The sequence below is a fragment of the Procambarus clarkii genome, chromosome 89 (genome assembly GCF_040958095.1).
Source record: "Procambarus clarkii isolate CNS0578487 chromosome 89, FALCON_Pclarkii_2.0, whole genome shotgun sequence".
Taxonomy (NCBI): domain Eukaryota; kingdom Metazoa; phylum Arthropoda; class Malacostraca; order Decapoda; family Cambaridae; genus Procambarus; species Procambarus clarkii.
Genome location: NC_091238.1, coordinates 8733941 through 8760859, shown reverse-complemented (window position 1 = coordinate 8760859; position 26919 = coordinate 8733941). Strand labels below are relative to the sequence as shown.

General features: G+C 39.8%; 1 protein-coding gene across 7 annotated transcripts; it reads left to right on the top strand.

The window, feature by feature from the left end:
- Nucleotides 1-1291: 1291 nt before the first annotated feature.
- On the top strand, nt 1292-24799 carry LOC123773463 (uncharacterized). Of its 7 annotated transcripts, XR_011225775.1 has the most exons (11): nt 1292-1660; nt 2905-3051; nt 4505-4654; nt 4757-4886; nt 6811-6912; nt 7899-8019; nt 9825-10013; nt 12912-13074; nt 14650-14813; nt 16948-17046; nt 24701-24799. XR_011225775.1 is itself a non-coding variant. In XM_069317938.1 (9 exons), the coding sequence occupies exons 6-9, from the start codon at nt 7956-7958 to the stop codon at nt 24705-24707; spliced, it is 333 nt and encodes a 110-aa protein (XP_069174039.1). In that variant the 5' UTR covers nt 1312-1660; nt 2905-3051; nt 4505-4654; nt 4757-4886; nt 6811-6912; nt 7899-7955; the 3' UTR covers nt 24708-24799. The 7 variants fall into 7 exon arrangements, 2 of the variants coding, with proteins under 2 accessions (XP_069174039.1, XP_069174040.1); XR_011225777.1 differs by lacking the exon at nt 9825-10013 and having other exon boundaries at nt 1330-1660; XR_011225776.1 differs by lacking the exons at nt 9825-10013; nt 12912-13074.
- The last annotated feature ends 2120 nt before the right edge of the window (nt 24800-26919 follow it).

The window sequence follows — 26919 nt, the reverse complement described above, 5'->3', positions numbered from 1 at the left end:
GGTCATTTCTATATTTAGTGTGAGTTTGTTGGTTGACATCCATAAGTGGATTTTTTTTAATTCATTATTTAATATGAGTGGGTTGGGGTCTGAGTAGATGAGGGTAGTATCATCAGCAAACAATAAAAATTGAGATTAAAGTATAAATTGTGTTGAGAAAAAATCAGAAAAAATGAAAAAAGGGGGGGGGGAACATGGTGGAAAAAACAAAAATACGATTTGGTCAACAAACAGCATTGTTTAAAATCGTAGACATGCGTTGACATTTAGGGGTGAGGTAGGTTACAGGGAGTTAATTAGGTGGTACTTAGTTTTCATCTTAAACTGGTTGGGAGAGGTACAGTCTTTAACATAATTGGGAAGGTCATTCCACATTCTGGGTCCCTTGATTTGTAAAGCTTTACTAGTTTGACTAAGTCGTACTCTTGGAATATCAAATAGGTATTTGTTTCTGGTGTGGTGCTCATGGGATCTGTTACAACCTTTTAGGAAGCTTTTAAGGTCAGGATTGACATTATAGTTCAGCGTTTTATATATATAAAATACACATGAGAGGATGTGCAAGGACTTAATATCTAACATATTCAGAGATTTGAGTAAGGGATCAACCAGGCTGTGACTCATACGTCAGGCTGCGAGCAGCCGCGTCCAACAGCCTGGTTGATCAGTCCGGCAACCAGGAGGCCTGGTCGACGACCGGGCCGCGGGGACGCTAAGCCCCGGAAGCACCTCAAGGTAACCTCAAGGTAAGGTAGGGTACCGAGTGATGTCTGGAGCCAGAGTTTTATCTCTTCGTATACGCCTCCATGCTTTCTTGATGTTGATGCCTTTCAACCTCGTGAAAGTGGAACATAGTGGTAGTGGAGCAAGCTTGTCTGATATTAGACACTGAACTTAAGAATCCTGTGTGTGGATGATGCAAGTGCATTGCACCTAACGATGCACTTGCAATGCACTATTTAAGTCAATTTAAATTATTTATTCCAGAAATATGTAGAAAAATGTTGAAATTCTGCTTAATTGTATTAAGGAGATGGAAAATGTATTTAAAGCAGATTACACTTAAAAAATGAACAGAAGTACAGTACTTGCTATATTTTGTATTTAAATGTTATTATTACCTGAACAAATAGAATTGTCTGTAAATGGTACAGTATGAATATAATGTACTGTATTGCTAATGATTGTTATGTCAGTTCTTATAGCAGATTATTTGAAAGAATTGGTAGCTACTAGTCTGTTAAATAAGGGTGTACATGTTGAAGCCAAAACTTTTATCGTATAATATTTGTTTAATTTTGGTTTTTAATTTAGTGTCTATAAATAAGAGATGTACAAAAAATTTGTAAAAAGAAGAAAAAAATAATAATTTTACCAAGAATATTTTCTTGATATTAGAGCCTCTGAATTCCAAATAGAGTACAGATATTTCAATACCTTAAAATAATTTTGCTCCGACCAGTGAATTTTACTATAGAAAAACTTTACATAGGAACGTTTGATGCACTTCCCGACCTGGGTAGATCTTAAAGAGGAAGATGCTGTGCCCGAGACTGTCCACCATGTTGTCGTAAACATTGATCTCCGAACGGATAGTAGCTGGAGCAATCTTCGTCGCCATCTAAAATAAATAAATAAATAAATAAATATGTTTATTCAGGTAGGGTACATACATACATACAAGTGATGTTACATTAATGGATTGATCTGATTGATCTGCAAACTGATGGCGTGTATGTTAAGGATGGCGTACGTAAGCAAATAAAAGTGCAAGGCTAAGCTCTACAGTTAATATTTGAGAATGTGTCTTAGTTTTTTAAAGTATTGTAAGTGTAAGTGCTTCTAATGTTTTAATTTGTTACGCTTTTCAGTTTGGTCTCCGGCATTTTTATTTAGCTTGTTCAGATATGTATTTAGATGCCATTTGCCAATTTTAATGGTTTGTAATATGCTGCTTCACATTATGAGCTATGAATATTTTTTGAGGTTCACTTAAGCTGGCTTGTACTTAAGCATTAGTACCGATCGGTACGGGTCCGTCTAATTACCACAAGCTACCACAAACTACACAAACTTCAGAAAGCTTCCTGGCAATACGTTAGTAATGAATAAATATGATATATTAAGTTAGGCTGACCTAACCTAACCTATCCTAACCTAACCTAACCTATCCTAACCTAACCTAACCTAACCTAACCTAACCTAACCTAACCTAACCTAACTTAACCAAACCTAACCTAACCTAACCTAACCGAAGCTTGGATCGTCGACTTGATTTGGCGTCACCAGCTTTTTATTTTCGTCTAATTTCTTTATAAAAAGATACTTTTTCAGATTAAAATTGTTTTTTCGTGTTATACATTCAGCACCAACATTATAATGAGTAAATATATCATATTTATTCATTACTAACGTATTGCCAGGAAGCTTTCTGAAGTTTGTGTAGTTTGTGGTAGCTTGTGGTAATTAGACGGACCGATCGGCACGACCAGTTGGCCTGGCCCCTGCCTTCAACTAACTTCCCTACTCAGTTCTGTTGCTGTTGTTCTATTGGTGATTGCTACTTTAGTGCTCCGGTCCACCACTCAATTGCAGCGCTAATCTCATACCCTTCTAGCATTGAGATTACAGTATTATGTAGTACTCACTCTCCCAATAATGCAATACTTGATAATATTTTCCAATAGTTAATAATAGTTTGAATTTAACATTATGATCATGAATATATAGGATTATGAATATAGCATTATTGAATATCGAATCATGTCCAAACAAATTCCGTGACTGGTGTGACCCACTTGCACGGAGCAATTTCGGTGAGATAGCTTCAGGAGGGCCACTGGACATCTACAGGAAAGAGGCATTTCTTTACATTCATTGCTGTTTTGTTTTTTCTCCTTTCAGAGACATTAAGTGAGGCGGTGAAGCTGCTGAAAAGAGAGTACTGTACTGCATTTGAGGCTATTAACACACACAAAATGGATCAAGCACTAATATTCTGCCGCACTAAGTTGGATTGTGACAATTTAGAGCGCTATTTTAATCAGATCGGTAGGTGTCTTGAATTTGTAAATCTTTAAATAAATTAAACCAATAAATTAACCAAGAGTCCTGGTCGGAGACCAAGCCCGCAAGGACTTTAATCCTGGGAACCTGGAAGAAAATGTAGAATAGAACCAATGAAGAGCAGAGGTGCCATAGGCACAATCAGAGAACACTGTATAAACATCAGAGGTCCGCGGTTGTTCAACGTCCTCCCAGCAAGCATAAGAAATATTGCCGGAACAACCGTGGACATTTTCAAGAGGAAACTAGATTTATTCCTCCAAGGAGTGCCGGACCAACCGGGCTGTGGTGGGTATGTGGGCCTGCGGGCCGCTCCAAGCAACAGCCTGGTGGACCAAACTCTCACAAGTCGAGCCTGGCCTCGGGCCGGGCTTGGGGAGTAGAAGAACTCCCAGAACCCCATCAACCAGGTATCAACACACAGTAGCCGTAAGGCAAGATACATGGGTATCTTGCCCATACCCATGTATAACAAACACACATGTATTTGTTACTAATATGCACACTATTATATTCTTTGAACACTAATATGTATTATTTGTAGTTATTACAATGTATATACACATTATGTGTGTGTACCTACATTTTTATGCAATATTATGAACCACTAAGCAGTTCCAGTGGGTGATATTCTTTTAATATAGATACAACCACAGTATAGTCCCATGTGCTCATTTGCTGCTGGCACATGACGAAGCAAAGTGCCACCTGATGCACTACAGCACTAGCCAAAACAGTGCTCTTATGAGAAACCTGGTCAATAAATCCTGAATATGAATAATTTTTCACATGTTCTTTTTTCTAAAGGAGCATGAGGTCCCATTACTGATGCATAGGTGCACCAACCTGTGGCTATGTGTCTCTTGCTGTAAATGTCATAGCCAGCATTGGTTTCACTGATATCTGAACCTTGTACAAAGTCTTTAACACTGTCAGGATCATCTATATAACACGATCATTGTTAAATTAAGTTATTTCGTTGTTATTAAGTGATGCTGTAGGCACAAGCTTCACAGTGTTGTGAACTACCGCTGTATGCACTACTCATGGTCTCGTTCACTACTGAGCCCCTCACAGCCAGGAGTGCCCATGATTTTTCCCCAAGATGGCATCTGGTTACTTGTGGTGTGAGGAAGCAGATGCGAGCCCCTCTACCTGCTGGAGTTTAAAATCTTAGGCTATTCATAAAATTGGTCCTTGTTGATGTATACTGCTGGTGAAATGACCTGGGCTGATTAGTGAGGTTAAATAATCCTCATAATACATAGTCTCATAAAATATTAATATAGTATAATTAAAATTGAGCCTATGGAGCCCATAGAGGGGTATGAGATAAGTGCTTCATTTAATTAAAATACTGTAGTTGGTTTATAGGAACATTTGTCATCCTTTATCATTGTGCTAAACAAAACCCTGACTGCCCCGAAACTTTTAACAGGAGGAGGGGCCAATAACAGAGGCAATCCATATTCGTGTGTGTCTCTCCATGGTGACCGCAAGTCTAATGAACGCAAAGCGAATCTCCAAAAATTTAAGGATGGTGGAGTGAAGTTCCTTATATGCACTGATGTAGCTGCTCGAGGAATTGGTAAGTTCTTTTCGTTGCATGCATTGGTTTTCTCTTGGGAAATTCTCTATATTTTAAAAGATGTCTGAGGATATTGTTAAAACATCCAAATGTTTGCTGCAGATGTTGGAGGCCTGCCGTTTATAGTCAGTGTGACACTGCCAGATGAGAAGAGCAACTATGTTCATCGTATTGGGCGTGTGGGTAGAGCAGAGGTCTAGCTATCTCCCTTGTTGCTGCTGTGCCAGAGAAGGTTAGAGCTTTAAACCAATAATTGCATTCTTTATTAACTGGCAATAGCCCCTGATTTAACATTATTTTACATTGGCTTTTGCTGTCCTTATTTTCACTATTGTAAAGATGAATTCCTTGAACCTAAGTAACCTGTGTAAAGTCTCGCATGTAGACTTTGTTGTAGCTTGGTTAATATTTAAAGAGGAAAGAATGATAATGTAATTTATGGTATGTTGCAGCTTTTTGCAACATTGAATACTTTTCCATTGGATATTCCCTTATGTGCACACTCCAAAAAACTCCTTCATATGTGACAGTTGTATGAAAGGAACAGGAAAATCTGAAGTCTCCTTACAATAGTTTAATTGCAGGATGAGAGCTATGCTCATGGTGTCAAGTCATCCTAGTATTTTGAAGCTTTGAAACTACTGATGGTTTTGGCATCCACCACCACCTAACGTGTTCCAACCCTCTATCACAGTTTGCAAAAGAGAACTTCTAATATTTTTTCCATCACCTTTGTTTTCTTGGCTTAAATCTGTGAGCTCGTGTTCTTGAATTTGTATGGCAGGTTTCAAGAATTCCTCTGTCAATTTTATTGATTCCTGTTACAATTTTGTAGGTAGTGACCATATTGCCTCTCTTCTGTCTTAGGCTTTGGTATATTTAACCCTGATGTAAATCAATGGGCCACAGAAAATAATATGGTATTTAATGAAGATAAGTTCCAACTTTTTCGCTGTGGAAAATAAAAAATATAAAAACGGAAACCATGTACAAAATGCAGTCAAATCATACCATAGAACATAAAAGGAATATAAAGGATTGGGGAGTAATCATGTCAGAAGATCTTACTTTTAAAGAACACAATAAAGTAGCAGTCAGAATTGCAAGAAAAATGACAGAACCTTTCAAACAAGAGATGCTGTACCAATGATACTTTTCTAGGTGCTAGTGCTTTCTAGAGTGGAATATTGTTGCACAATAACAGCCCCGTTTAAAGCTGGAAAATTGCTGACCTGGAGAGCGTGCAGAGATCCTTCACTGCCAGAATTCTCTCGATAAACCATCTAAATTACAGAGACTGACTAAAAATGCCTAAATCTGTATTCTCTAGGGCACAGGCAGTAAAGATACATAATAATTTATACATGGAAAATATTAGAGCTGGTTCCAAATCTGCACACACAAATATCACAAGAGACCAGAAGGCATGGCTGGATGTGCAGAATACCCCCATTGAAAAACAGATGTGCAATAAGTATTCTGAGAGAGAACTCTATCAACATCAGAGGCCCGAGACTGTTCAACACTCTTCCACTACACATAATGGGTTTAACGGGCCAACCCCTCTCAGTGTTCAAGAAAGAACTCGATAAAACCTCCAAAGGATACCTGATCAACCAGGCTTTGATTCGTATGTCAGGCTGCGAGCAGCCATATCCAACAGCTGGGATACGGACTGGTTGACCAGTCCAGCAACCAGGAGGCCTGGTTGGGGACCGGGCCACGGGGAACCTTGAACCCCAGTAGTAAATTAATTGGTAGCCTCTCCTAGTAGTTCTTGGTTCTCAGTTCTGGAAGCCATTTAGCTGCATGTCTGCATTTTTTCCAGTTAATTGCTGTACTTTTCAAGATGGGCTCAATGCTACTGCATAATTCAATTTGGTCTCTCAAAGGTTGTGAACAAGTTCTTTAATATTTGTCATGCATGTATTTATAAGTGAATCTGAAATTGAAAATTGCAGAACATACTCCTCACACAATGTTCTTTGTGATCCTGTTGTCTTATAACCATTCCCTAATCAGACTTCGGAAGAACATCCTTGAAATAACACGTTCCTTGACATTTCTGATAAGTCTTTCACGAGGTTCAGTATTAAAGGCCAAGGGATAAATTTAAAAATAGAGTATCAATTTTGTATATTCTTCTCTTGTTTCAGGTGTGGTACCATGGAGAGTGGTGTTCAACTCGTGGGCGTAACTGTTTTAACACGCGGTTGACAACGGAAGATGGTTGTTGCATTTGGTACAACGAATCACAGGTTAGTCCTCAAGAGATTTTTTTGTCGTATTTATCTTTCACATTTGATATATATAGAACATCATTGCCTTTTTAAAGATTTGAAAGGCTCTAGTCTAAAACTGATACAGTATTAAAAAAAATATTAGAGCCTAAAAGTGATAAATTCTGATTAGGAAGTAAAGTACTTGTATGTCTCTGGTGCTTCTAAAATATGTATTAACAGTAAATAACTTCTTCATGGCACAAATTCTTCAATCTACATACTTCTGCAGCACCAATAATGCCAATTACATTATCTCAGAGGCCTCTTTACTGTATTTCAAATCACTCCTTACAGATATTCTGTAGCTTCTGGGTGTCATACTGATCTTATTCTTCAAGCTATCTGAATAAACTTTGGCTTCTCTCTCTGCAGTGTAAACGGCACCCTTTACCCTTTCAAACATAAATTTAATTACATGTGCCCAGGACGCAAAATTACTGTAGGTGTGAATCGGTAATAAAATGCCATATTTTAGATTTAGGAACCATTTATTGCTTTGAAATTGAAATAAGTTTATTGAGGTAAAATACACACAAAGGGATGAGGTAGCTCAAGCTATTCTCACCCCGTTCAGTACATCGTGTTAATACATACATAGACACACATCACAAGCAATAAACGTATCACCGAACATTCTGAGAGATAAACATATACATTTCCTCCTCTACACAAGTAATTTATTGCTTTAGAAAAGCCAGAATAAAGAATTAATGATTGGAAGAAATTGGCAAGATTAGGCAGTGTTTGTTCATATGAGTATAGTAGGGTAGTGACAGATGTATACAATGGAAAAATACGTACAATATTACCTTTTGAGAGCCTCAGTCCACCACTACATTGAGAATCACATTGTACATTGAAGTGCACTCAAAATATTTTGTTTATAATGTGAATTAAATGTTAGGCTTTGACTGACACCCTTGTTATTTCACTAGTGATCTTTTTCTATTCTGAACCACTAGTACCTAGCTGATATTGAAGAGCACTTGGGAGTGACCATCCAGCAGGTCGATCAAGAAATGAAATTTCCAGTTGATGAATTTGATGGCAAAGTGATTTATGGTGAAAAGAGAGCCAATGTTGGTAAGTTTTCTTAATACAGTACAGTGTTTAAAATTTATGTGCAGTACACTATTTGTTCTTATTCTGTATGGAGAATGTTGTCATGACACACTATACTCCCAGTTGTTCCATGTTCTATTCTGCATGCACTTTTGTAGCTCTTGCTGCTCATTTTTCACACTGATGTGCTTACTGTCACAGTGCTCAACCATTCCTGTCATTGGTGTTTGTTATTACAAGCATGCTTTTAATTACTGTGGCTACAGAAGTGGCACAATTTTGTGCCACAGTTTAAAGTGCTCAAGTTATTAATGCTTGAAAATGCCTTCTTGTGATAAGGTTCTACATGATGCTGCTCCCTAGGTGTAGTAGAACAAGGGATGAAATAAGCAAATAAATGATTATGCATTTCTATCTTTATTGGAACTAGAAGGTTTATTCAAGGGTAAACATCACTAAAGCAGTACAGCTACATGCTATTTATTTGGAAGGAAAATATGTACCTATATTTAAATATTATTGCTACACATATTAACTGTAAAACAGAACCAGGCCTTTTCTATAAATTTATTAAGAGCAAGCTGCATTTAAAAGATTAAATCCAGAGATTGAAAATAGGGAACAAATACAGAGGGAATGAAAAAAAATGTATGAAAACATTAAATGAACAGTTCCAATATGTGTGTACTCGCCTAGTTGTGCTTGTGGATAAAGATTAAGCCAACCAAGAGGTGGCACGGGCATGAATAGCCCATAAAAGATAACTTCAAGATAAGGATACTTTATACCTTCCCACACGGTGCATGGCTCGGCCCAGACTGACCTATTTCCTAAGGTATGCTCCCTCCTTCGACAGTCCAAAATTAACAGAATATGACGCACTCCTAAAATCAATGACCATTAAAGTGTTAAACCTCTCCCTGCAAGATGCCCAATGAAACCAAGCAACGCTCCCAATTAGACTCGGGGGCATAGGTTTTCGCAAAGAGACACAGCATTGTCGGCATTCATATCCTCGACCTTTGTTACAGGTGAATTAGTGAATGAAATACAACCAGAATATCTAAGAGACTCCATTGGGATTTATGATCCCAAATTTTGGGATTTTGTGACAATTTTGTCAACTCTTAACCTCGACCAACTTTTCCAGACGATTACAAACAGGCCAAATGGGACCGCCGCATAGTGGAGAACATTGCCACAGCATTGCTGGAGGCAGCTTCTGGGAAGGACAAAGTGCGTCTCCTAAGTGCTTTTACAATTCGATTTTGAAGAAGACATCTCCCAATCAATTTGGCGAGAATTTTCTGACCAGTTGTGAACGCAAGTTAGCACACAAGTATACGAGCGCCCAAAATCTTTTACACAAACGACATGTACAGACAGGCGTATGGCTTATGACTGCATTTTTATTGATTAATATTACATATTAGGCGCTTAACTTTATTATTTATTATTATTTACAAGTATAACTATCACATAATAAATGTAAAAGAAGTTTACATCCTGCCCGAAACGCTTTGCGTAAGCCAAAGGCTTTAGGCTTTGTATGTACTAGCTCTATCTATAAATCCATCAATGTTTGTATGTAACCTTGTATGTACGTACTTTACCTGAATAAACATTTGATTTGATTTTTTGATTTATCCAAAAACTTGCAAAAATCTTGTGTTTTGTGTGTTCGATCATGTTTGTGGTCATTCTGGTGTGTTTATACTGGCGGGCGGCGTTCTTGCCAACTATATGGCTGTTAAGTTGAAAATTGTAACTGTTAAGAGCATTCTATTGTGGTTTTAATATTGAACAATTATACATATACGAAACAGATAAATCTGGTGTCCGAAATAGTAAAAATATTAGTGTGCGATGTGATCAATGTAAGGGGGATATTGGGTGTGCCTCGTATCCCCTACAACAACAAGAAGTTCGAGAGCGATGAGGCCGCCACCTACTAGCTTCAGGATGTCGTCGAATCTAAATCAACAATATACTACCGCCGCTACTTTCTCGGAAACGTAAGTACCTGCCGCTTTACTTCTCTCACCCTGCCTAGCCTGGCCTGGCCTGACCTGGCCTAGCCAAACCTGACCAGACCTGACCTGGCCTAGCCTTACCTAGCCTAGTCTGACCTGGCCTAGTCTGACCTGACCTGGCCTAGCCTTACCCAACACTAATCACCACACGTGACAGCCCAAACGAATCGCAAATAAGTACACGTAACAAGTCATATGCCCGGACACTCTTTCACCTTGGGGACTGAGTGGTAACTATTGTATAGAAGAGCCGGCTCCCTGAGAGTGGTAAGAGGGCGTGATAAGAGGCTAACGTGTGGTCTTGAAGGAAGTCGATAAAGCAGACAGTTTTCAAAAGGAAGGGCAGCATAACGAAAAGACAGGAATGGACAGACAGTCGGTTATCCCATAATGTGTAATACGCCCCGCACAGCATGGGTGGAGTGGGGGGGGGGGTTGTAGCAGGGCACAGTATGGTGATGGTGCGGGTGAAGTACACACCCACTGAATTCCTGCCATCAATAATTGTTTTCATAACCATTAGAACAATGGCATCCCTCCAGCCACCATCCTTCCACTGACCCCCTCCTCTGGTCCTCCACCTCAGACAATAACCCCCACACCCCCTCTCCCTTCCAGACATCAGCATGTCAAAATCAGTACCATAATGTGTTTAAACTATTTAAACTAAGTCATTGTGTATCTCAAGGTATCTTAATTCATTTGAAAGTGTACATGTGCATTCGTTCATATACTTCGCCTAATTGTGCTTGCTGGGGTTGAGCTCTGGCTCTTTAGTTCCACCTCTCAACCGTCAATCAACAGGTGTACAGGTTTCTGAGCCTATTGGGCTCTATCATATCTACACTTGAACCTGTGTATGGAGTCAGCCTCCACCACATCACTTACTAATGCATTCCATTAGATATAATCATATATGATTACACATAATCATAATCATTCCATACACAAAATCATATATGTGTACGTCAACGTATACATACATGCGTATATATACCTCATATTAAAATACTGATAAACGAATGACCATGAACAAATTAATTTATAATTGTAGCATTATATATAATTTTAATAGACTAATTACGTGTTTATACATTTGAATGGTCCAGACAGGTGGCCAGCCTTGGACATATACACTTCTGGTAGGCACAATGACCTCATGTTAGACCCTTGATAGATTATGTGAGAGAGAGAGAGAGAGAGAGCTGGGGCAGGGAGGTGCGTGCCCCAGGGAGATAATCCATGCCCATGCCCCGCCTCGAGGTCAGTTCTCGAGTCACACCAAGAATAACAATCGAGCAAGTTGTCCTGACCAGGATGTGGCATATTAGGAAGGGTTGAAGAATAGGAAGCCTGTCTGATAGGGCTCTTGGCAAGCAGCTCTCCCTCAGTCTACCTATCTATATGGAAGAAATGTATCTAGGCCCTCCTCCCCCCTGCCTATTCTCTCTCCCCCACCTTTCTTCCTTCATTTCCTCCCTCCTTTCCCTCCCCCTCACCGGTGAGAGAGTAGGAGTGTGAGAGTGGTTAGAGAACTCGTAGTTCTCACGCTCGTGAAATTGTCTGCGACCCTGGAGGAGTAGAGCGGAGGGGGGGGGTGATAGTAGGTGACAATGGAGGAGTAGAGGGGAGCATTATATGCAGTGAACGTAGGTGTCTATGGAAGAGTACATCATAGAGGAGGGTGAAAGGAAGGTGACGATGGAGGAGGAGAAGGGAGGGGGTGTGAAGGTAGGTGATGATGGAGGAGTAGAGGGGAGGAGGGGGGGCAAAGGTAGGTGTCTATGGAAGAGTACATCATAGAGGGGGGTGAAGGTAGGTGGCGATGGAGTAGAGCAAAAGGGGTGGGGGTTGAAAGTAATCCTGAGTTTAATTTTTTAGTTATATATAGTGACACCTCGGCTTACGAATGAATATTTATGAACTTTTCTGGTTACGAGCCTAATTTCTTCGAAAAATTTGAATCGGGTTACAAACTTTGCCTCGGGAAAGGAGTTTGTTGATATACGTATGGGCTGACCTAGCGCGTGGTGGCATGGTGATCGCGCCTCAGTTTACCAGTGTCTCCTGCCTAGTAACTATCGCGCCTGAATTCTTTGTAAAGCATTACATTTGTTTTGGGATTTTTGGCTATTTGAACATAAAATTTGTTATGATATATCTTGCCATGAGTCCCAAGAAAGCCAGTGGTAAGGTTCAAGCCAAGAAAACACATGTGAGAATGACCATAGAGGAAAAACAAGAGAGCATTCATAAACATCAAAATGGTGCACAGGTTGTTGAACTAGCTAGGCAGTACAACAAATCTATGTCAACAATATGCACTGTACTTGCTAAGAAAAAGGACATTATGAACATTAAAGTGGCAAAAGGCATATCAACAATCCCGAAACAAAGAACACAAACACTTGAGGATGTTAAAAAGTTTTTATTAATTTGGATACACAACAAAGAGTTAGCAGGTGATAGCATTTCAGAGGCCATCATTTGTGAGAAACCAAGGCATTTGCATGAAGACTTTTTAAAGAAAACCCCTGGAACGAGGGGGAAAAAGATGAATCAAGTTTGAAAATGTGAAAAGTTTGTGTGACAATAGAGCCTCGTAGAAAACTTTTGCTGTGGTCATTACCTGGTGGAATGCACCCAGGATGGAGTATTAGGGCTATACATCTTTTAAATCATAAAAGTAATAAACATTTCCCATCAACCTTACAAACCATATTAACCTATTTTCATGTATTTCCCCCATGTGCATTTTAACAAAGTTGCTAAATTGCCTTTTATCATTCTGTAAAATTTCAATTACAGTACTGTATGTATAATTTTGTTAGTATAAATGGATTGAATATTCTGAAATTGCTATTAATTTTACAATTTCAGATTCAAAGGTGGTCTGGACACCCAATTTGGTCAGACAGGTGAAGAGAGCATTTAGGATAGTTCGAAGAGATGAAGATGGTCGCAATTGTGTTCGAAGAGGCAAACGCCCCCCTTTGCTCCTGACATTATGTTCAACCATTGACCCCTGCACACCTAACACAAGGTAGGTTGAAAACTCCTCCTTCATGTCATTGGTACATTAGCCAGAAACTCAGGGCTCATGTAGGAATATCCCTAAAAAAAAAAAAGTGGCCCCAACAATGCATCCTCCAAGTCTGGAGGATGAGCAGGAGCATTGTCGAGAAGCAGGACCTTGAGTGTCAAACTTTTCTCTTGCAGATATTTTTTGATGGCAGGGCAAACCACTCCACATCACAGTTTTTCTGCACGTTATATATTTTTTAAAACTCTTGGATTTTCGGAATGATACACGAGCAAGGGTTTAATTTTCAAATCGCCACACAGCACAAGAGTTAGCCTATCCTGACACAAGTTAGCCCAAGTTAGCTTGTGTCCGGGCAATGACGTCTCCTCTTGGGTAATGTATGTCCTCTTCGGCAATTTTTTCCAGAATAGCTATGTCTCCTCACAATTAAACACTTGTTGTGGAATGTATCCATCAATACAGCACAGTGTATCTACAAAATTTTAATTTTTTAGTTATATATAGTGTCACCTCGGCTTACGAATGAATATTTATGAACTTTTCGGGTTACGAGCCTAATTTCTTCGAAAAATTTGAATCGGGTTACAAACTTTGCCTCGGGAAATGAGTTTGTTGATATGCGTATGGGCTGACCTAGCGCGTGGTGGCATGGTGATCGCGCCTCAGTTTACCAGTGTCTCCTGCCTAGTAACTATCGCGCCTGAATTCTTTATAAAGCATTACATTTGTTTTGGGATTTTTGGCTATTTGAACATAAAATTTGTTATTATATATCTTGCCATGAGTCCCAAGAAAGCCAGTGGTAAGGTTGAAGCCAAGAAAACACATGTGAGAATGACCATAGAGGAAAAACAAGAGAGCATTCATCAACGTCAAAACGTAGGTTGAAAACTCCTCCTTTATGTCATTGGTACATTAGCCAGAAACTCAGGGCTCATGTAGGAATATCCCTAAAAAATAGTTCACAGGTTGTTGAAGTAGCTAGGCAGTACAACAAATCTATGTCAACAATATGCACTATACTTGCTAAGAAAAAGGACATTATGAGCGTTAAAGTGGCAAAAGGCATATCAACAATCCCGAAACAAAGAACACAAACACTTGAGGATGTTGAAAAGTTTTTATTAATTTGGATACACAACAAAGAGTTAGCAGGTGAAAGCATTTCAGAGGCCATCATTTGTGAGAAACCAAGGCATTTGCATGAAGACCTTTTAAAGAAAACCCCTGGAACGAGGGGGAAAAAGATGAATCAAGTTTGAAAATGTGAAAAGTTTGTGTGACAATAGAGCCTCGTGGAAAACTTTTGCTGTGGTCATTACCTGGTGGAATGCACCCAGGATGGAGTATCAGGGCTATACATCTTTTAAATCATAAAAGTAATAAACATTTCCCATCAACCTTACAAACAATATTAACCTATTTTCATGTATTTCCCCCATGTGCATTTTAACAAAGTTACTAAATTGCCTTTATCATTCTGTAAAATTTCAATTACAGTATACTGTATATAATTTTGTTAGTATAAATGGACTGAATATTCTGAAATCACTATTAATTTTACAATTTCAGATTCAAAGGTGGTCTGGACACCCAATTTGGTCAGACAGGTGAAGAGAGCATTTAGGATAGTTCGAAGAGATGAAGATGGTCACAATTGTGTTTGAAGAGGCAAACGCCCCCCTTTGCTCCTGACATTATGTTCAGCCTATTGACCCCTGCACACCTAACACAAGGTAGGTTGAAAACTCCTCCTTCATGTCATTGGTTCATTAGCCAGAAACTTAGGGCCCATGCAGGAATATCTCTAAAAAAAAAAAGTGGCCCCAACAATGCACCCTCCAAATCTGGAGGATGAGCAGGAGCATTGTCGAGAAGCAGGCCCTTTAGTGTCAAACTTTTCTCTTGCAGATATTTTTTGATGGCAGGGCAAACCACTCTACATCACAGTTTTTCTGCACGTTATATATTTTTTAAAACTCTTGGATTTTCGGAATGATACACGAGCAAGGGTTTAATTTTCAAATCGCCACACAGCACAAGAGTTAGCCTATCCTGACACAAGTTAGCCCAAGTTAGCTTGTGTCCAGGCAGTGACGTCTCCTCTTGGGTAATGTATGTCCTCTTCGGCAATTTTTTCCAGAATAGCCATGTCTCCTCACAATTAAACACTTGTTGTGGAATATATCCATCAATACAGTATCTACAAAATCTTTAAAATCACGAACAAATCTTTCAGCCCCTACTTTGTCTGAGCTGGCACCCTCACCATGCCAGCTCACCAACACTACGTCTTTTTTCAAAATTTCTCAAACCATCCCCTACTCACCTTAAACTCTTTCGTATCTGCAAAACTCGTTCTAGGGGTTTTCTTTATAAGATCTTGCATGAAGATTTCATTGTTGACCAAACCACACACTGGAAATTGAATAGACGACGACATTTCGATCCGTCCTGGACCATTATAAAGTCGATTGTGATGAGATGAGGGAAGCAAAAGCATTAACACTTTCGCTCACCCCGCGCGCCACCCCTCGACAGGGCGATATGGGCCCCAGCGTGTCACGGAAGCGTGCGTTAATTCCGAAAAGTGTATACTCTCTTCAACTTTGTCACCTCAATTCTCCTTCTACGAGATTAAATTTGGTATCATTGTGTTCGCAATAAAATTCTCTACAGCACTAAATGCATATAAACTCCAAAAGCCCAGCTAATTACCCGCAGCAAACAGTGAAAGTGCGAACGAGTTACCAGGGAGCGCGCAAACGGAATAAAATGTTTTCACTATTTTCACTCTGGTCACCTCAATTTTTGTCCTAGGTCTTTAATTTTGGTCTCAATGGGTTCGTAATAAAATTCTCTAGAGGAACATTAGCATATAAAAAAAAACACCTGGTCACGCTCCAACCGCCGACGAGTTGAAGACGGGCCACGCGTTAGCCGTGAGTGAGCGCTCAGAGGCCTTCCTGCTACACTCCCAATTCCCACCCTTTTCAAGCCTTTCTTTCGCAATTTTCTTCCTGGAAGGGCCTTGTTCATGATTACTATCCATCGTGGAGTAAGCGTACATAGTTTCTAAAGCCGCAGTAAGAAATATAGCCACGGGAAATAGCCGAAATGTTTACACGTTTGAGATGCGAGGGGAGGCGACATTGGTCACAACAGTGGAGCAAAGACAATGGGCCCACGGCGTGTGCCAAGCCGCCTGAGGGCCACGAGGCTCAACAAAGAAAATGGGAAGACATTGGCGCACATTTTAAAACCAGTCCCAAAAAAATCCGATAAAAACCTGATTTTTGGCGAATTTTTAAAGTGGATGACGCAATGCTGCGTCATCCCCGGCATTACAGCCAGTAAACGGATGACGCAATGCTGCGTCATCCCCGAGCGAAAGTGTTAAGTAGGCAAGAGAGAGAGGTGAGGAGATGGCAAGTATGTACGTATGTACATGAATAAAACATGTACATACTTATACATAACGTGTGTAAATAGTGTAATAAACACAATAACAGTATTTTGGGAGGAGGAATGTTGGCGAGTAATGTGTTGGAGGAGGGAGGGAGGACTGGCAGGGTGTGGCAGCTCACTCATGTTTTTTGGGCTCACCATACCAACATAGTGGATCGTTATGGTGAATACATACGTAGATGGGTATATACAATGTGTGTATATAGTGTAATAACAGCAAAAACACTGTTTGATTGTAGAATATGTCGCATATATGAGGCCCATAATTTTGAGCATAGCGATGTTCTATACTTTGAATTATATAAATTCCACAAATTACACACTTTTAAATAATATTACAGCAAAAAAAAAGAAGAAATGAATGAGAAACTTGAAAATAATTGCGCAACATTTTATTCGCAGCAACTGCCGTCGCACGGGGTGGCGGGGCCGACAGACCCCCATCGCTCCAACGCTCAGCGCCCATAATTTGCTCAACTTCCCAGCTCCATCGCAGCTAAAGTAAGTCACATACAATATTTTTTGTTTAGTTTCCCCGTGATCAGACTCTGCATTTTAACAATATAAGAAGAGAAAAAAAATTTTGGAAAGAATTTATTTCTTGTGCACCAGGGTGTTATTTGGAGACAGAGCAGTTCAGTGGTTAACTACTAAATTTTTTTTTCTCCCACACACGCACCCCCCTAGGAAGCAGCCTGTAACAGCTAACTCCCAGATACCTATTTACTGTTAGGTAACAGGGGTCATCCCCTTTTGTACAAAGAATCTGCTAAAGCTTTTAGGGCTAATCTTTGACACTCGTTTGTCTTTGTCGCCCCATATTTTTTACGTCCGAGTTGAATGCTCTAAGGCCCTTAACTAACTTTAGGTCATGTCCCATACTTCTTGGGGAGCTAATCGACACTGCTCCTCTCTTTACATTCCTCTCTCGTTCTGTCTAAACTCGTTTATGGCCCTGTTTACTCGTCTGCTTCTCCTTCTACCCTTCACCATCTGGACACACTGCATCATACTGGGTTACGGCTCAGCTCTGGTACCTTTCCTTCGACACCTACCCTAAGCCTGTATGTTGAAACTGGCGTCCTGTTTCTACAGGATCGCCATGATCGCTACTGTCTTCTCCACCTTGCACGGTCCTTACAGCACTCTCACTCTTGCTTATGTCATGCCTTGACCTTTACCCATCCTGTGGTTCCTGTTCCCCTTCACCACCTATCTCTTTCTGTACGGTTGTCTCTGTTACAAAATGCTCTTTCAGTTTGTGTTACCAATATTTCCCCTCGTGTCATTCCGTCTTTGTCCCTATGGAGGGGTCCCCGTTCCTAAATTCTGTAAGCCTTGACCCACATGACTAAAACTTTTACCCCTCCTACAATTCTAAATCACCTTTTCCTTGAACACTTTTCTTCACACTTCCACTCTATTTCCGTCTTCACCAATGGGTCTTAAGTCTGCAGACGGTGTAGGCTACTCTGTTGTTTTTCCTGACTGCACCTTTGTTTTTCCTGACTGCACCTTTGTGTCTCCTGCCTCTGGAGACTAGCATCTTCATGGCAGAACTTTATGCTATTCTCTATGCTCTTCATCAACTCTTTTCTCGCTGTCAATCCTCCTCTGTGTTTGTAGTTGACACTTGCAGTGCCCTCATGGCTCTAGAATCCTTTAATCCAGTCCATCCTTTGGTAGTTGAAATTCAACATTGGCTGTTTCTTATCTCCAGTAGATTTAAGACAGTGGAATTTCGCTGGATTCCCACCCATATTGGTGTGTTCTTAAATGAGCGTGCGGACACTGCCGCTAAGGAAGCTATCCGTACCTGTCCCATCTCCCGTAAAGGTATTCCTTATTATGACTTTTACCCAGTTATTCATTTCCCCATTCTTGCCCGTTGTCAGGGTTGTTGATCTTCTGTTACTGGTAACAAACTGCAGTGCTCTTAAGAGTAGTGTGTTCCCGTGGCCTTCCTCCTACCACCGTAACCGGTGGTGGGAAACGGCTCTGGCGAGGTTGTATATTGGTCATACACGTTTAACTCACGGGCACTTAATGGAGCGCTGCCCTGCTTCTTATTGTCCAAACCGTTGTCTCTACATGTCCTGACTTCCAGGACTTACATGTCTTGCTTCCCGACCATCCCTCACTGTCAATTGTCCCTCGATAAAATTCTTGGTAAATTCAATACCTTTGATATTGTTCGCCGTATGCGTTTTTGTTCTTGTATTGGCGACGTTAGTGATATTTAGCGCACTATGATTATCCCACACATTTGATGGTTTGATAATTACTGTACTGTACAGTACTTTGGTTTGGAATGTATCAAATAAAGTTGTTTCATGTATTCAAATGTGTGAGAAAATCCACTGGGGCTGTGAGATGAAGCGAACCTGTAACAAAGGCATTGCCAGTTGCATACTCTACCACCACTGACGGTAAAAGTCTTACAACTGGATATCTTGTGTGACGGGTTATGGTATCACAGCTATACTGAACCAAGATGGTATGGCTCTCCCTCACATAAATGAAAGAAATGCTGCTATTGGCCTTGCAGTGTGTAAGTTGCAGGTGGAAACAAATGAAAATTATCAAATAAATAATTAAACAATTTACTGAAATAGTAATGAACAAAAATAACACATGACAATACTTGACTATCATGTAATGCAAAGGTGAACAAGTTAGTATGATCTTAAATGCAAAAAATAAACTATAAGCAATGAATAAAAGTATGAAGATATACTGGTGTTCTGAAGACAGCTACCATACCACCATGGCATCAGTCACAGGACGTTGGCTGGAAGCGGACGACGGGTTAGAGACACCAAGGTGATCCTAGAGCACTAAGGGAGAGATTGCCTCTCCAGGGAGGCAGCGCTCTTTATATAGTCCGGCGGTGATGACTCATCCAGTGTCAACACGAAGTGGACATCTGGTCAACTAGCAAACTGCTCATTGTGGCTGGCGGTGCCTTTGTGTTGAGCTGTACCACTGTCAGTTGAAGGCGGCTAACTGCTTGTTTGTGGGGACAAACTGCCAGTTAACAGTGGCGCCCGGCTTGCCTCCGAGTCGTACCAGGCCGTGCCAGGCCCTGGGGGGTATGGAGAGGTGGCAGGACTGATGACTCTTCTGGGCTGGTGTAGATGTATACTTCCAGTGCAGAGGCATTGAAGGTGAAGGGAAAAGGCAGTTCCACTGCTATGCAGGGGATTCACGTGACACTTGTGAAGCCACAGAAAGTCTGGAGGCCCTACTGAAGCCAGTCCAAGTATTAAATAAAACCCCTGAAGTACGCCGGTGAAGGGTAAAGTGAAAGGTGAAGACATGACTTGAAGTTGGTGCCCCAACTTCAGGCACACACAGAAAATCACGTTTTGTTCCCGCCTCTCAACTGTGTATTTGAAGTTGGGGCGTATGGTGTTGAACTGCTTCAGCCTTCACCCGAGTGCTTGTAGGGCTTACGTAAGACGTTGACTCAAGGAGTGGCCTCAAAACTTGCTGTGATTTATGGGGAAATCCGGTTGTAAGACTTTTACAAAGTCAGTAATATACTGTGGTAGAGTATGCAGCTGCCAGTGTCTTGGGCAAGGGTTTACGTCGTCTCACAGCTCCAGTGGATTTTCTGCTTGGTGTATATCAGGTTGTGATTTTGTGTGTGTACCGTATTGTTATGATCGCCGTTTGATAAGTCCTTTCTGGCCTCAAGAGTCATTGTTACCCACCTAGAAAGATTGCAGATGGCCAAAGCAGTTATTTAAGTTAAGAAGGGACAAGTCTTAAACAGAATTTTGCATAATATTTGACTGTAAAGGGGTAAATTGAGGTAGATTGAAAAACAAAATGGTGAACCGGGCAGGCGGTACTCACAATTAGGCGAGTACACTCGGGAACTTTTAAAGTGCAACCAAACATGCTTTAGGCTCTCACAACAAGAGGTGAGTGGTGGTGGCTCAGGTGCTCAGCCAATCAGAGCACCTAAGGAGGGAGGGCAGGAGTGAGAAGGGGGTGGTATGTGGAAGTTTGGTCACAGTTGTGTGTAGTTTGTTCATCTTCATTGTAAGTTTCATGGCTTGGTGTGCATTTCCCTAGTAAATTTAATTAGGGAAAAATTCAGGTGTTTGATTTTTTAAATCAACTTTTTAAATGTTGAGTTGTTAAAGCCTCAAAGTGCATGGAGTTGGTTTGGGAGTATGGCATCCTCATGCTGTTGCGTGCTCGCGTGAGGTAGCAAAGGTGATGTAAAGTTGTGGGGTGTACATGCTTGGGACGTCCTCTCTCGGGATGGCTGGTGTTAGACCTGCGTGTTTGTCGGTTGTTGAAAAGCCGTCATCCTTTGCTGTTGTGGTATTGATTTTACATTGTTCATCTTGTAATTAATACTGTAGTGCGATATCTAGGGCTACCATTTGTAGGTTTAAAATGTCTAATACAAACAGTTGTCCAATGAGTTTTAATAGGAAATATCATCCACCAAGCACCATTGTACAATTATATTAATTGATAGTATATGGATTGTGCAGAACTGCTTAGAATGATCTTTAACACTTGGCTATATTGGTCATGTCAAATACCTGCACGGTGAATGCTCAAAGACCCTTTCTTTATTCAGTGTTGTCACATACCTCATGGGGGTCTGGATAGGCAAACACTCATTCGGTTAAACTTGCCTTGTAGTACTTTCAGAGCTCAGTAATTTGGAATCTGGTTAGCACTTTCTAAATAAATTGACCTTTAAAGTGAATTTCTATTTAGGTTTAAAACATTATACCGAATGAGAAACTCGGATTATATAGCCGAACACCAGAAATGTTGTTATTCAATTTGGTTGCCTAAAGCACATTCAAGGACTACACATTACATGGCATTCCAGGATTCCTCTATACCTTGCCTTATGCTGTAAACATTGCCACAACCCTGTGTTTTATTGATTTAAATGGCCACAGGGAGGCATACAACACTGCAGATTATGATGTCATTAGTTATCCACTTTGCTGACAAGTGGGCTGACTGATGTTCGTTGACACCTGTATCGTGCTTCAATTTAATCGCCAGGAGATCACCCTCTCACTAGACTCGTCTGTAGGAAGTAGAGTATAGTATCTGAAATTACCTTGGATCATAAATAGCATAAGACTTGGGGGTAGGAGAGGGTTGCAGTGTTTGTCATGGCTCTCAGTTGTTCCTGGTATTAGGCAATTTAGTTCTGGAATCATTTTTGTTGGCCAATGTTAAACTTTTTCGAAAGTAGATGTTTTTCTGAAAGGGAAGGGGGGGGGGGGAACCTCTATGCTTGGATACAGTTATCTAAGTGAATACTTAGATTTATACAGTAGAATAACTACCTTCTTTTCCTTAGTCAAAAAGGTTGCTTGTTTATTTCTAGGGACTTGTATTTTCTTTTATTTTTAACTGCAGCAACTTTCAGTGAATGATAGATTCTTACTGAAAGGACCTTTACTTCATTGTTGTTGCTTTATGGTCATCTCATTGTGTACAGGGATTCCGCGATGCTTTTGGGGTTAGTCTTTGACACTCGTTTGTCTTGGTCAGCCCATATCTCTTGCCTCCGAGTTGAATGCTCTAAGGCTCTTAACCTCCTTAAGGTTTTGTCCCATACTTCTTGGGGAGCAGATAGGCGCATGCTCCTCTATTTGCACTCCTCTCTCGTCCTGTCTAAACTCGATTATGGTTGCCCTGCATACTCTTCTGCTTCTCCTTCTACTCTTCGCCGTCTTGATGCTTTACACCATACTGGGTTGTGTCTCGGCTCTGGTGCCTTTCGTTCGACTCCCACCCTTAGTTTGTATGTTGACACTGGCTTTCTCTCTCTTCAGGACTGCCGTGATCGCTACTGTCTTCACTATCTTGCGCGGTCCTTCCAACATCCTTGCTCTCGCCTCTGTCGTGCATTGACTTTTCCTCCTCCTGTGGTTCCTGTTCCTCTTCATTGTCTCCCACTTTCTGTCCAGTTATCTCGCTTACAGGATTCTCTTTCTGTTCATATTTCTAATGTTTCTCCTCGTATTGTTCCTTCATTACCTCCATGGAGAGTCCCCCTTCCCAAGTTTTGTACGTCCTTGACTTGTATTACTAAAGCCTTTACCCCTCCTACAATTCTGAAAAGCCTCTTCCTTGAGCACTTTTCTTCGCACTCCCACTCTATTTTCATCTTCCCTGATGGGTCTAAGTCTGCGGATGGTGTGGGCTACTCTGTTGTTTTTCCTGACCGTACTTAGATGTGTCGCCTCCCTTCGGAGGCTAGCGTCTTTACGGCAGAACTTTATGCTATTCTCTATGCTCTTCGTCTCTTGCTTTCTCATTCTCATTCCTCCTTTGTGGTTGTAGTTGATTCTCGTAGTGCCCTCATGGCTCTAGGGTCCTTTAATCCTGTCCATCCGGTGGTCATTGAGATCCTCAACATTGGCTGTTTCTTATTTCTAGTAAATTTAAATCAGTAGAGTTTTGCTGGGTTCCCAGCCATATTGGTGTTTCAATGAGCGTGCGGATGCTGCCGCTAAGGAAGCTATCCGTTCTTGTCCCATCTCCCGTAAAGGTATTCCTTATTCCAACTTTTATCCTGTTATTCATTCTTCCCCGTTGGCAGGGTTGTTGGTAACAAGCTGCGTACTCTCAATCTTAGTGTGTCCCCGTGGCCTTCCTCCTACCACCGTAACCGGCGGTGGGACACTGCTTTGGCAGGGCTGTGGGTTGGTCATACCCGCTTAACCCACGGTCACTTAATGGAGCGCCGCCCTGCTCCTTATTGTCCGAATTGCGTTGTCCCTGTTACAGTTGTGCATATCCTTGTTGAATGTCCTGACTTCCAGGACGAGCATGTGTCTTGCTTTCCGACCGTCCCTCGCAGTCACTTGTCCCTTGATAGAATTGTAGGTGAATCGGATACTTTTGATATCTTTTGCCTTATGCGTTTTTGTTCTCGTATTGGCATTCTTGGTGATATTTAGCCCCCCACTCTGATTATTTCGCACTTTGATGGTGCTACATGGCCTTCCCGGTTTGGTGCCTTCTCTTGGCAATTACCTTCATTGTTGTTTCATTTTAATGTGGTAGTTGTGATATGGATTGTTCTGGCTCACGTGCAAGGTCTTGGATTTTTTTCTGTTTCATATTAAGAAATTGCCAGTCTTGTTACTATTTGTAGAGTTAGAGATCTGCATTAAGGCCTCAATATTATATTCTTTATTTTTGTTTATAACATGTTATCAGCAATTTTTGTGGTTGGTAATATTTGGATTAATGTCAGTGATGTATATGACAAGGGTTAAGACCCCTTGTGGTATGACAGCATTTTTCCCAGTTATTTCTTTAACAAATGAAAGGGTCCTCGTAACCATTCTTTTGTCCTTTCTACCATGTACCTGTTTGTTGCTTCTTGGTCTTTCATTTGGTACTTTGGCTATTAAAACAATGGCCTTTGGTAATGTTGCAATTACCATTTCTAAAAAAAGAGCAGGTTCATTAGGCAGTTTGTTTTTAGCAAACAAAGTTTTACAAAAAAATTCCATTCCTTCAGGACCTTGCAGATGTTAGGTCAAACTAATTGACAGTAATCTGTTTTGCCCTTTCAAACAATGATGGTTTTAATCTAGGTAAAATGTTTCAGAATATCTGAAGTTTGGCAGACAAATCATTTAAGAGCTTTGATTAAATTTAAGTTACCAAAGACTTTGTGAAAACCATGTTGTATAGATGCTTCAGCGTCACTTTTCAAATGTTTTGTAAATTTAAAATTGATCTTTCGTTAATTTAATCATAATTTGTACAAAGCTTAGGTGTTTCATAGCTTTAGTTTTCATATTTGAAAGTAAATTTAAAGTATTGACTAAAGTTTCTTCCACTTTAATATTTCAGACTAATTTGCAATATGTTAGTTTAATGTAAATTGAATAGGTAGTCCACTTAAATCTTTTCAATGCATTTTGCATGCACCTATGTAACAAGTTACAAATAGATGTAAATTTTACCAAGTATTTATTTTCAAAGTAAAAATATTTCAGATGTTTAAACATTGCATCAATAGTAGTAAACAATAATTTCCAGCATAATTTCAGGATAAGGTATATAAAGTAGTTTCATTAAAATTGTTTTATTTTATAAGTTTTACATATAGTATTTATAATAAATCTAATATTAATTTCAGGTTGTGAGACACATGCTCCTAGATGAACAGAAGATCCAAAAGGCCAAGACAACTCCAGAGACAATCACCTGTAAAAGAAAAATAAACATTAAACAGGGACACTACTTTTATTATTACCAATGCCTAATAATAAGCCCAAAAAATCCTAACATCCTATCTTTTAACTTAGGCTCAGCAAGGCCTATCCCTTACTTCAATTTCAGGCAAGACTTGTTGGCTGAAAGAGTGCATCACATCTTTCATGGTTTAGTGCCCAACATGATGTACATAAGCTCTGTGTAAAGCCTATGTACATCATGTTCCAGGCACTAAACCTCTGGATGTATCCACTCTTTCAGTGAACAAGCCCTGTAGTGATTAACAATGCTTGCACATTGTTAAGGGTCCCTACACCTATGCAATTCTAGTCCATCTATTGGATGGGTAGTAGAGCAGGGCTCTGAAAAAGCCAAGCCAGGGAAATTTGCAGGACTGCCTGGTCCCCTTTTATGAAATGGGGTAGGATCAGTACAAACTGCATCAATCCCTGCAGGTGGTAACAGTAGGACTTCGGTACACATCTATAAATGAACTAGACAAGAGAATTAAGATTAGGTCATTGATATAGCTAAAACTTCAAATTCAAACTCACCCACTTTTGTTGAGTAAGAGACTCACTCCAAGCCAGTCCATGCATCATAATCACTTTCACCTGAAAAATATTTAAACAAATTAATTTCAGATTTAAAGCCAATCTTGCTTTACTTTTCAAATTAGCATTCACTACTTTACAAATTCAGATGGAAAAAATTTCTTTAAGGAATTTACCTTTCCTACATATTCTAAGTAGCAGTAGTAAAGATCTAATTTAGCAATATAAATATATATGGCATCAATTTGCCAAGTTCCAGTAAATGTCATTTGAGATAACTATCCACAACTGCACTTCAATGGCAAATTACATTTATCTTTAGCCAATGCTATATTATTTAAGTTATTACTATTTTTACTTTTATGCAAATCTATTCAGATTAACCTTTACTACAACTCACCTGATTCTGTTGAAGCCATTAACTGCCAGTTTAAAGAGGGACTTCTGGACTTTCCAAACCACATTCTGGAAAACTATATAAATTTAAAACCAAGCTAAAGTAAACATTGAATATTTTTTTTTTTACTTTCAAGGCAAAAATACCATCACTTACAACAAAACTTTTCCTGCCATTAACTTTGACTCATGATTACCCTTAACAGTGTTCTACATTAATAGATTAAAGCTTATTTAACAAACATTTAATGTTGTTGTTGTTGTGTTGATTTTAACTAAAGATTTATATTTCATTAAAATTATTAATAAAACACCCTCAACTATGCTGTTTAAGATCTAATGCCCCACATTACAATTTTCACAATTTCAACATACCATTCTATTCAATACATTCCTGAAAGGACTGAACTTGCAGATATGGTACCCACTAGCCTAAGCCTAGACTTTCATACCCTAATATTTAATAGGTTTTTAGCAATTAACTTCTACCCTCTAATTCCAATGTAAACAACACTACTTACTGTAGATCTGCAAGTATTTTCCTGCAGCTCTTTCTTGCCATGACCTTCCACAACCTGTCATGTGAACAGTAAATATTACTAAAAAGTTATTTGCATAGCGATGTTATTTTGTTCATACCTGTACCACCAGTTTAACAGTTGCCATTTTAAATGGCACACCAAGTATCTTGTTGTCCTATCTATTAATTACAAACAAAGCTATAGTCATTTCAAGTCAACATCCTATACAAATTTTATTTTCCAACAACTTTAGTCATGAACATTTTTCTGGAACATTGCTAAAACTTTAATTTAACCATGTATAACATTTGAATAAAAGCGATACAAAATTTATATATACAAATTCTTATTCTTTTGCAACCACTGCTTACTACTAGGGGGACATTTATTCTGTTTAATTATGTACCAAGCTTTTTAGTCTGAAAATTCATAATTAACCCAACTATACTATCAAGACAATGTGACTTTACTAAATTTAGTAATATTTTTACACTAGCAGAACTATAAGCCACACTTTCTTCCCCCCTTCCTCCCAACTGTTCAGTGTCAAAAGGGAGGGGGGGGGGGGGATGTCCATTTACTGTACCACTTACATTTTAGTGTGGGCTTCATCCACTATTCTGATGTTAGCTGGAACATTTGTGCCAGCTGCTGGTTTGATAGGGAGGCAT